Genomic DNA, 12,500 nt, shown 5'->3' on the forward strand with positions numbered 1-12,500 from the left:
TTGTTTATGAAAGACAAAGTAATAAAGATAAAGTAATAAAAGATAAAGTAATAAAGGAAATAAACGGAATTACTTTTGGCATTTTCGTCGTTAATTTCGTTATGCGGCGGAAGCTCTTGAGGTTGTTAAAAATGAATGCAGGACATTCAGGGACGAAAACAGCGACTGTAAAAAAATAATGAGAAAAGGAAAGGAGAAGAAAGAGATACACAAAATACAATTATACAGATTAGAGAAGAGGAGAGATAGTAGGATGTCTGAGGTGTAAACAGAGAGCGAGATAGATGATATATAGATGAATATATATAGATAGATAGAAAGAGACATACAGACGGGTCTAGGACCATCATTTGGCATTGATATCCGCGCCATCCACCTAATCCTAATCACCTGCTCGCGCTCCCATCGTCCCCCAATCCTCTCTCTCAGGTCACCAATCCCTTTCCTAGCCTTTCGTGATCATGATGTACGGCCAATCACCAATCCACATTGCGGTCGTAGGCGCGAATCAGCGATAGATGAGGAACATTAAAAGTCAAATCTTTTAAGTGCACGAACCTTCCTCTTGGTGTGAGGAAAGACGCAGTAGAGACCTATTGAAGGAAGTCCACCCGAAATACACACACACACACACACACACACACACACACACACACACACACACACACACACACACTCCCTTTTTTCGTTCTCAAACTAGAAAACGAAACTTCTCAGGGAAATTGGTTTTTAAAAGCGTACAAAATGTATTTCTCCGGCCTGGGGTCGTTTGTTTGAGTTCTCTAGAGGGGATGTGTGGAGTGGAAAGTCTCGCATCAGAATGAATTAGAGGCACTGATGATGTAATGCGGTGTTTTGGCTCTGAATATGGCTTTCGGTCCGGTGCTCGGCTCTGAATTGGGTATTCAGTGGTTTGAATTACAGAAATTTTGTGTTTTAGTTACCCCTTGATTATCGTTTTTATCCCTTTGATTATCGTGTTTATCCCTTTGATTATCGTGTTTATCCTCTATTCGCAAAGTACTCAAGATGGTTCAGTTGATGGAGAACGGGATCTTGAGCTTCCAGGCCCAGAGTTCGAACCCCGCACTGGTCAGAACATCTCTCCACCTCGGCAGACTCTGACTGTGGCCCTAAGGAGAGGCTCTTATTCACAGGGCCATTGGTTCGCATCCCGCGTTAAAAGATGCACGTTATCTCACGAGACGGGCCTGCGTGGCGAAATGGCGACCGTTGCGATCGACAATTCTCATAACCAGGGTTCGAGTCCTCTAAGAGGGCAGCCGACTCATAGCCAACCCGACTGTTCATCCTCCCCCGCCATAGGTTGGTCGATGAATGGGTACCTAGCGTAAGCTGGGGTGTGTGTATATGTGTTCGTCGAGGAAGACATGATATATATATATTCTCTCTTTCTTTCATACTATTCGCCATTTCCCGCGTTAGCGAGGTAGCGTTACGAACAGAGGACTGGGCCTTTGAGGGAATATCCTCACCTGGCCCCCTTCTCTGTTCCTTCTTTTGGAAAATTAAAAAAAAAAAAAACAAAACGAGAGGGGAGGATTTCCAGCCACTCGCTCCCTCCCCTGTTACTCGCCTTCCACGACACGCAGGGAATATGTGGGAAGTATTCTTTCTCCCCTATCCCCAGGAATATATATATATATATATATATATATATAAGGTTAAGAGACGAGGCACCACGAGTGTAAAACTCTGTCCCTGTAACACACACACACACGAATATTGTGCCTTCATGTATCTTTTTCTCTGTCTCTCCTCTCTCTATCTCCCTGTTTTCCCACCACCCTTCCCTTCCCCCTGTTTCCACTCTCCCTACCCACCCTTCCCTGACGCTGCTCTGCTGTGTAACTGCATCATATTACATTTTGCGCTCCTTGTCGCTGCCTTTGTCGTAAATAATCCATTTAATCACGTCAGTCGACTGTGGGGGAGATTGAATCCCCTTGGTGATGGCCCGTCCCTGCTGGAGGAAGGAGGAGGTCGAGGTCCCCATAGCCTCGCTGAGAGGGACGTTAATACAATTGGTCCACCAGTAGGTCTCTCTTAGGCCTAGGCTGGTCGGAATTGGGTTCCAAGCGATGACGAGGCAATGACACTCCTGCAGTTCCCTTTGGTCACTTTGGCTTTCGATTTAGTGGCTTCTCTTACTGAAGAATTGTTGTGGGTATCTAGAACTCTAGAGATATCTCTACTGGTGTGTGTGTGTGTGTGTGTGTGTGTGTGAGGAGGGGAAAAAGATCATTTTTTTTTTGTTACAACTCACAACATTGTTCTAGCAATTCCAGTGGGGACCTGTCGAGGGAGAGGGGCTTCCCACCCCGCGTCCAGGTTTCGTTCCAGAAATGTTTCGAGGCGATGGTGAATATAACCGAGTCAGTTGTCTTCGTCTGTGTAATCCGTTATTGTTCAATGTCTCATTGTTTACCCACGTTCATAATCATCCATGTGGATGTAGTAGTATGATACCTGTTTCTGCTTTTGTTTGAGACAATGTTTAAAGCGCGTAGCTCATTCTGCAAAAGACTTATGGAGGAAGGAAGCATCTTTCTTAGCGCATGTCCGGCCTCAAGCGAGCCACTGTACTCTGTCGGGAATTGGAATGGTTTTCGGGAAGATTTGGTGGGGTGGCTTCAGTATCCAGACTGCTCCTCCCTCCCCACATTTTCCGTGTAGATGCAATCACCATCGACCGAGGTGGGAATTTCTCCTCTCCTAGTGATGTCTGCTGCTGCCGCTTTGACCTTTTAGTGTTTCCTGCTGATTTAAGCAGGTCGTCTGCTGTCTCGTTTCATTCCTAGTGCCGCCTGCTGCTGCTGCTTCAGTGGTCGCCGCTGTTCAAATCATCGTTGGCGCAACGTTAATTACCGGGATTGTTAGGCCTCGACGACGCACGTATGTATGTATGTATGTATGTATGTATGTATGTATGTATGTATGTATGTTCTCGTTGTCTTAATGAGCCGAACTCTGGGGGTCGTTTGAGGGGTATGACTGGTTCTCTTGTTACAAAAGACTTGATCAAGTCCTGTTCGACGTTGTGTACATATATATATTTTCCTGAAGGTCTTCCTCGTGAGTGGGGGGGTGGTGCGCCCCCTTCCCCCTGCCCCCTTCCCCCTGCCCCTTCCCTCCTACTCTCCACCCCTATAGTTTCCACCTCTCTCCTCCCCTCTCCCTCTCCTCCCCTCACGTTGAGGTATGCTGGGGTTCGAAGGAGTCTTGGCGGACTCCCACCCATCCCCACCCCCTCTCTACCAGGTCAGGTCAGGTATGGTTAATTGGTTTCAGTCTTGTGACCCCCCCCCCACCCACCCCATCCCCACCCAACACATTTTCCCCTGTACTTCAAAGCCCTTTCCTCCCCCCAACTTTTACCTTTCATTTTATTTTCATTTTCTTTCTAGATCAGAGATAACCCTTTTAATAGAAAGGCCGTTTCAATCATCGACATTCCTTCGTTTCTGTGCTTGAAGGCTGATAAAAAAAAAATGGATTCATTTTATTTTCTGAAATATAACGACTGAAATTGCTTGACCAGAATTTCAATTGAAAATCATAAATCTTGTCTTTGCATATCACGGCAAATATTTGTCGAAATCTCAGTGACCGAAACAACTTCTCTCCTGTACGATAGTTTGACGATATAGTCACACATGAGGTGAGCAGTTAGAGTCCTTCGGCTGCGCGTGTGTGTGTGTGTGTGTGTGTGTGTGTGTGTGTGTGTGTGTGTGTGTGTAGTCTTTAGATTGTTTCTAACCCAAAATTAAGTACCTTATCAGTCGCCCTTACACCCTTGGCTACCACCCACACCAACCACACCCACACCCCTGGCTTCCACCCACACCCCAGGCTACCACCCTCACCAGCCACACCCACACCCTTGGCTACCACCCACACCCCTGGCTACCACCCTCACCAGCCACATCCACACCCCTGGCTACCACCCTCTCCGGTCATGCTAACGCTCTCCTCTTCCTCCTCCTGCAGGGATGATGACGCTGGAGCAAGAGCGCGACCAACCAAAGGGTGCGACCGGCGGGGAGGCAGCCTTCCCCGCCCACCCGAGCCTGCAGGCCAGCCCTCAGCCCGCCCTGGAGCACCCACGCCTCCCTCACCCGCCTCACCTCTCGCCCAAGGTCATGAAGCCCACGGGTCACCCGACGCGGCGGCCCAGGACCCCAGTGCGGCAGCTGCAGGTGGACGCCAGCACCATCTTGTCCCACGACGCCCCGGGCGAGTCCCCGGCCTTGCTGGGGACGCGCCAGGGCCACAGGTCAGTCAAGTCACAAAGATCGTCGCCGATACAAGGTCACAGGTCGCCCCTGGGCAAGAGGTCGACCCAGGGCCAGGGGCAGAAACACGGGTTGGGGTCGTCGAGTAGGATGAAGGGCCCGTCTGACGGGAGCGGGAGGCGGGGGAGCGAGACGGGCGTGGCTCAGAAGCAGAAGAAGCTGGCGTGTGAGGTGGTGGTGCCGCCCCTGCCGCCCCCACCAGACAGCAGGAGCCAGTGTCGCGTCCAGCCCCAGCCCGCCAGTGTGGACAGTGCCGAGAGCGTCAACCTGATGGACCTCTCCAGTGACACTGAGCAGGGCACCGGTAGTGTAGACTTAACCACGTCCGCAGCGGACGTGCAGAGTATGGACGTAGAGTTCAGCGGTGCGCCGCCCCCGCCACGGGCCGCGGTCACCCCCCTCGCCTCCCCTGTGTGGGCAGCAAACACAGTAGGTTCCACATATCACACGACGTCACCCACTGCGACCATCTCCCCGTCCAGGGCGCCCACCACCTTCCAGTCCGGAGGCTCCTCTCCCCGTAGGTCTCCCCCGACCGTCTTGTCTCCCGTAGTAGTAAGCATGTCCATCGTCGGAGGCATGAACTCAGCGGACACCGTGCCACTCCTGGAGCCCACGGACATGACCTGCGACGCCTCCCTCAGCACCGGGGACACTGTACCCCTCCTGGCCCGCTCAGCTGACGAAGACGCCACCATCCCGCCGCCAGCCAAGGACTACAGTAGCCTAATCACCTTAGGATCACTCCACCTCCCGGCGAAGCTCGCCGTCACGCCAGATCCGACGGGAGTGTGCGCTTTCGTCAGTCCCGCCGCGTCCGTTACGGCGTTACAGATGGAGAATTCCCCCTCGGATGTGCACATCCCCGTCCAGGGCGGGAGGACGCTTCCTCTCCTGGGGTTATCCCCGGCTTGTCTAGCGATGCGACCGGGGGACACCGTCACAGAAAAGCCAGACGTGACCTCACCCACGGAGATGACTGGCATCACCTCCCCGGCGCCACTCTCCACCCCGGACCTCAGAGTGGACATGTTCGAAGCAGACTATCCTGGGGAGGGCTGGGCAGCGGTTGGCAGGGAGGGCGCCATGAAGGTCGGGTCTCCGCCCGCCGTGCCCTCGGGGTTCCCAGCCATCACGCCCGAGGACCTGACCCCCGCCGAACTCCACGAGTTCGACATGAAGTACGGGTCGCCCCACCACGCCCGCTCGCGCTCCATCAAGTCCTTAGCCCGACCCACCCTATTGGCCTTGCCCCTGGAGCGGCCGCGCCTCACCTCCCTCCCCGTCAACGGTGGCGACGACGACGACGACGAAGATTATTACCGCCTCCGACACTTCTCCATCACCGGCCGGCGCATCGTCAACCGCGGCGACTCCTTCAAGTCGCGACGGACTCGCTCCAACACCAGCATGGCCTCCGACGCTTCCAGGTGAGTCCAGTCCACCTGGCCAAGGTGTGTGTGTGTGTGTGTGTGTGTGTGTGTGTGTGTGTGTGTGTGCGGTCATGTACGTGTGCGTGTGTACGAACTCATGTGTGTGTAACTGCCAGGGGTGAGGATGTGCTTCAAGTTCACATCTTCGTCGTCAAGACACTCTGAACCTCCGCTGTCGTCCACGCCTTCACACACCTCACCTTCCTAGTCCACAACATGGCACTCCATGACCCTAAACAGTCCACATCTTCACAGTCCACAACTTTACACAGTCCACAACTTTTCAGTCCACAACTTCACTGTCCACAACTGTACAGTCCATAACTTCACAGCCCATAACTTTACATTACACAACTTTACAGTCCCCAGCTTTAGTTACATTCTTCCAGATGTGTCCTCTTTCCGTGTGCCCCTGGCGGTGTTGAGTGTCCCTTCGTGTTTTGTGTTGTCTGTCACCGGTACTGTTAGATGTACCTGTTGTTTTACGTGCTCGATTTGCCTGTGTGTTCACGTTCATTGTTGATATTCCATGTGGGTCTCTCTCTCTCTCCCTCCCTCCCTCTCTCCCTCTCCCCCTTCCTCTCTTACGTCCCCATATTTGCTTGTTAGTCATTGTTTACTCTTGTTTGTTTGACTTGATGTAGACACCGTTGTTGATGTTGTTCTCCACGTTAGTGAACCGTTGTTTGTACAGTACCTCCCTCCCTCCCTCTCTTTTTCCCTCCCTCCCTTCCTCTCCCTCAGACCTGTGCCTGGCGTTTCCGGATTGTCTCCAGCTCGGGGTCAAGTGTGTTCTTTTGCCTCCCCGGGAACCGAAGGTGAGCGATCTCTTCCTCCGAACCTTCTTTGACGCTGAGGTTCCAAAGATTCTATTTTTCCCTCGGCGTCTGATTGTCCACCTTTGAAGGATCAGTTTTCAAGTGTCTGTACTTTGAGTGCCTGTTGACTATCCCTTCTCGTTTGCCTTCTTTTTTTTTTCGTGCATGTGTGTGTGTGTGTGTGTGTGTGTGTGTGTGTGTGTGTGTGTGTGTTGGATTCCTCCCTGTTTGATGTCCTCTTGGCTTCATCTCTCTGGCATGTATGATAGAGGCGTGAAGTTACGTCATGAGATGCATGCAGGCCTGGTCGTGACAGAGTCTTCCCGGCATGGATGTCGTGTCGGTGTATTGTCTGTTAAGTGATAAATACCCTATTACTTCGCGTCGTCAACAGATGGCGTGGGTAAGAGACATTTCCAAGAACTCGACAAATCTCATTGCGTCGTTGGTGAATCTAGGGCAAGTTATAGCGTTGGTCTGTGGACCCCCATGTATTCATTGCATTGTTACAAACACAGTGTACAGCATATGTTCCACTATACATATTCATGGACAGAAGAGTAAATATGTGAGTTACATTAGAAAAAGAAACATGGGCTGAGGGCCGTATGTATATAGTACATAGGCACTCACATATTCATGGCCGACTCAAGATATGTAGACCAAAGGGAAATAAGTTCCGTTTATGAGTGGGCTGAAAGCCTCATGTATTCAGTACGTAGGTACCGTCACACATACGTCACTTGTTCTAGAGAGAGAGAGAGAGAGAGGAGAGAGAGAGAGAGAGAGAGAGAGAGAGAGAGTACGTGTGTGATAGGCACAGAGGTGGGCTATGAGGACCCAGCTCCACCCTGTGAGGCAGCATTGTGGGGGAAGATCGGTAATTTCTTAACTGTCCCGTCAAGTCCAATTAGCGAAGTTACCCTCATCAACATGGCACTTCCTGCCATGATAAGTGGAAGCCACACACTTTCCCCGCGTGACGGTACGACACCCAGGGATGCGAAGTCGCTCTTGCCCTCCCTCACACGTGGAGGGGGAAGGACTGATTTGCATATTCCGCTCTGTTGCGTCTATATGAGTGATGTGTGCTGGTAAGAATTATGTGTATTCTCCTCTATGTTCGTTTGGTGTATGGCGATCTGATGGTTCAACGAGGCGAGGAAAGTGATTTTCATTCTTTAAAGGAAACGTAGTGAGTGTTTCTGGAGGTGAGGGGGAAAGGGATGGTGGCTATACCCTCATCTAGTGAAGGGTAAGGGAGGTTAAACCCACGTCTGGTGAGGGGTGAAGGGATTAAACCCACGTCTGGTGAGGGGTGAAGGGATTAAACCCACGTCTGGTGAGGGATGAGGGGATTAAATCCACGTCGGTGAGGGGTGAGGGCGGTTGTACCCTTATCTAGTGAGGGGTGAGGAGGTTAAACCCACGTCTGGTGAGGGATGAGGGGATTAAACCCACGTCTGGTGAGGGATGAGGGGATTAAACCCACGTCTGGTGAGGGATGAAGGGATTAAACCCACGTCTGGTGAGGGGTGAAGGCGGTTATATCCTCGCCTGGTGAGGGGTGAAGGAGGTTAAACCCACGTCTGGTGAAGGGTGAGACTGGTTAAACCCACGTCTGGTGAGGGATGAGGGGATTAAACTCACGTCTGGTGAGGGATCAGGGGATTAAACCCACGTCTGGTGAGGGATGAGGGGATTAAACCCACGTCTGGTGAGGGATGAGGGGATTAAACCCACGTCTGGTGAGGGAGTGAGATAAACAATGAATATTCATGGCCAGTATTTTGAAGGGAAGACAAGTGTTTGCATCATGGGTTATTATTCGAATCATTCGAAATTTTGAAAGGAATTGCTTCGTAGGGAAAGTAAGGGCTGTAACTACGGGCATTTAAGGTCATGTCATGTTCTCATGACCAGCTTATCATAGGGAAGACTTCTCGACCATTGGTGTTTCGTTTCGTGTCATCTTCTGTGGGTGAGCAGGTAATTAAGAATGTATCGCTGTAACCGCGTACGAGCTGAAATTATGATGATTAACCAAAATTAACAACAGAAAATGAAAATAAAAAAAAAAGTAATGCAAGACGGATGTTACATAAAGAAAACGAGAACTGGAATATTGCAGAGAAGAAACTCCGAAAATAAGTTTTTCGTTTCTCATTCTTGAAATTTTTCTCACCATCATTTTCATAATTAATCTTTCTATTTTTCCCGAACAAATTTAATGAGAAGCAACTCTCAGGTTCCTCATTAATACCATGGATCGTAAACTTTGAAAAAGAATTGTGGTAGAAAACGGGATGTAAGTTGTATGCATATGAGTAAACATTTAGAAAAAAAAAAGTACCATCCTCAAAGCATTATAAAAACATAACAGAAATAAAGGAGAATAAGTAGAAAATATAAACTGGAAAATCAAGAGTGAATACTTAATGGCAGACAAAAAAGAGATTAAGTAAACCAAGGTTTTTTTTTTTTTCCTTTTTTTACGTTATTAATTAAAGTCTTCTCTCGTTTATGATGTGTGATGTACATGGGGGAGGGGTAAGGAAGGGAAAAAATACTGACAGTTATTTGATTAATTACAAAAATGATGCAAAGTGGATTTAAACGGCTTATGTGAAGTGTGAGCTGGCGATTACGATACAAAATTATCAGAAACTTTAAAATGATTTTTGAGAAATTTAATTTTGAATTCAAATATGGTGATTGGATCAGAGGGACAAGACCACGGCAGTTGAAATCTGAAACTCAATTAGGAAATATATTTATTACTCGTTGTTCCTTTTCGCCGCTCTCTCTCTCTCTCTCTCTCTCTCTCTCTCTCTCTCTCTCTCTCTCTCTCTCTCTCTCTCTCTCTCTCTCTCTATGTAACGCAACATCATCTGACGTATCAAGACGTGAAATCTGATCCTAAATGTAGGATTATCACCGGGTTGATGTATCAAGACGTGGAATCTGATCCTAAATGTAGGATTGTCACTTGGATGACTTGGGAACGAGGTGGTGGTGGTTGGTGGTGGTGGTGGAGGGTGAAGGGAGATTTTCAGAGATTTTTGTCATTGATGGAGAAAAGATGAATCGACCCAGAAGGATATACACGTGCCGGAAGTCCCTAAGAAAAGGATCGAGTACCAAGGCGAAAGTGATTTTTGTCCGGTAGTTTTTGAGCTGATGGGATGATTCTTAGACTTAAAGGTAATATTGGCCAGGATAGATGGATACACTTTCGAAGTCACTTGCAGAAATGTTTTTAGATTCTCAAGAGAACAAGTTATACTTCAAGTAAGTAAGGACTTAAGGAGAGACAGTCGTGTATATGAGGTAAATGCATTAAGTGATGTTGAGTTTACCGAAGAGAAAAAGAGATAAGAAGATTAACTCGACCCAGCGAAGTGGGAGGAAGAAGGAAAATAATGTGAAGGTGGGAAGAATAAGAGAGGAAGAAAGACAAACAAGGACTGAAGAAAGAAGTGATTCAATCAAAGACGAATGATGTTGATGATGATAATAAGATGATGATAATGGTGATAATGATAATAATGATATTAGTGATAATGATAATGATAATAAGAAGGAGGAGAAGATGATGATGATGATGATGATGATGATAATAATGGTAATAATGATAATGATAATAAGGAGAAGATGATGATGATGAAGAATCAGAAATGAAAAATAACACAAACAAGGAACTAGAAGGACATTAATGTGGACGAGAGAAAGAAAGAAGATTGAAAGTAAACTTGAACTGGAATATAAACTAACACGAACAAGAGATAAGATAAAAAAAAAAAAGAAATATATAGTAACGAACAAGAAACGCCACCAAGTGTACGAAGGCAGTGGGTCTCTCTCTCTCTCTCTCTCTCTCTCTCTCTCTCTCTCTCTCTCTCTCTCTCTCTCTCTCTCTCTCTCTCTCTCTCTCCCCCCCCCCACCCACCCTCCACACTGTCACTCAATCATCTCCACTTCTAATGGAGACGCACCATCGCCCTCATCTTCACTACACCTTCACGATCAACATAGGTTCGCCTCAGCCTCGACAAACACATCTTCACTACAACCCTCGACACCTCTGGCCTTTATTGAAGATCCCGTTGGCCTGGACCTTTAACAGGGTCGGATCAAAGAGGCATTTTTTTTTTTTTTTTTTACTAAACGAGCGTTAAGGTGATCGTTTTCCGCAAGAAAACGTATGAAAGATAAAAAAAAAAAAAGAATGAGCGAAAAGAGATACGAAGAATGATTAGTAAGAATGGGAATTCGGTGATGAGAAATACCACGATGCGAATGAAATGGGGGGAAGAAAAGGACTCAAAACGAAACTGACGCGAGGAAAGAAAGAGATGATGACAAGATGTGATGAACGAGGGACAAGAAGAAATTAATATGATGAGATGAAAAGATGTGACAGTACGAGGAACACAGGACAGGGAGATCCTCTCCCGCATCTGTTCTGTCTCCAGCATGCCCGTCTCTACTACCACACCTGTGTCTTTCAGCACACCTGTGTCTTTCCAGCACACCTGTGTCTTCTACCACGTGGACCTGTGTCTTCTACCACACCTGTGTCTTCCAGCACACCCGTGCCTTCTACCACGTGGACCTGTGTCTTCTACCACACCTGTGTCTTTCCAGCACACCTGTGTCTTCTTCCCCACCTGTGTGTTCCAGCAAGCAACTGTCTCTTACCACACCTGCAGTGATTTGCACCACACCTGTGTCGGTCTTGCACCATACCTGTGTTCACCACCACAACTCTCATGTCTTCCACCAAAGAAGACTTCTCTCTCTCAAAAAAAAAAAAAAAAAGAAATCTATTCCATCCATCTCTATTCCATCCATCTATTCCATCCATCTATTCCGTCCATCTTCCAGCGTTCCTCCCTCGACTCGTGCTCTTTGCGACGAGGCCTCATAGTGGCAGGAAGCGCCTCCACCAAGCTCCGTGGCACAGAGTAAGAATTTCCAGCTGATGAACCCAAGTGGTTAAGGACTTTCCCTACAGAGCGCTAAAGGAACACAACTTTCCCCCGCGAGATATATTGGAACATTTAAGAAAAAGAAATTGCTGCCAATTTTCCTGAAGGACTGGTCGCTCCCACGAACTCCTCTTCAGTAAACAGGCACGAAATTCTAAGCGATGAATGCTGACAGATATTTCACTTTTCGTTATATTATTCAGAGGAAGAAAAGCTGCTGAACATCCCGCCCAGAAATGATAAAGTTATCGTATGTAAAGTAAAGTAAAACTATCAAAACTTTGTGTCCATAATACTTTTTTCCCTTAAAGTAAAACTATCAAAACTTTATGTCCATAATACTTTCCCTTAAAGTAGAGTAAAACTATCAAAACTTTATGTCCATAATACTTTTACTTAAAGTAAAGTAAAACTCAAAACTTATGTCCATAATACTTTTAACTTAAAGTAAAGCAAAACCATCAAAACTTTATGTCCATAATACTTTTAACTTAAAGTAAAGTAAAACCATCAAAACCTTATGTCCATAATACTTTTAACTTAAAGTAAAGTAAAACCATCAAAACTTTATGTCCATAATACTTTTACCTTAAAGTAAAGTAAAACTATCAAAACTTTATGTCCATAATACTTTTAACTTAAAGTAAAGTAAAACTATCAAAACTTTATGTCCATAATACTTTTAACTTAAAGTATCATGGAAGAAAACCTCGCAACTGTTTGGAAAGGAAGAAAGAGCGCGAGCTCTCCCTTCTAAGATATGCAAATCACAATACCTCACCCAAGTGTGTATACAAGAAACATGAAGACGTCGGTAAGTGCCTCTCTTGGGTAGGTACACACACACACACACACACACACACACACACACACACACACACACACACACACACACGGCGAAGTCTTGGGAGGGTAAGTGAATCTTCACAGGAGTGTGTGTGT

General features: G+C 47.3%; 1 protein-coding gene across 3 annotated transcripts in view; it reads left to right on the forward strand.

Moving 5' to 3' along the window:
* LOC139753812 (uncharacterized) overlaps nucleotides 1–12,500 on the forward strand; it is a 446,936-nt gene that overhangs the window by 320,919 nt on the left and 113,517 nt on the right. For all 3 annotated transcript variants that reach the window (XM_071670702.1, XM_071670704.1, XM_071670705.1), the window contains one exon: nucleotides 4,012–5,746. In XM_071670702.1, the coding sequence (XP_071526803.1) occupies nucleotides 4,012–5,746 (1,735 nt within the window). The remainder of the gene's footprint in view (nucleotides 1–4,011; nucleotides 5,747–12,500) is intronic.

Source organism: Panulirus ornatus, chromosome 15, assembly GCF_036320965.1.
Source record: "Panulirus ornatus isolate Po-2019 chromosome 15, ASM3632096v1, whole genome shotgun sequence".
Taxonomy (NCBI): domain Eukaryota; kingdom Metazoa; phylum Arthropoda; class Malacostraca; order Decapoda; family Palinuridae; genus Panulirus; species Panulirus ornatus.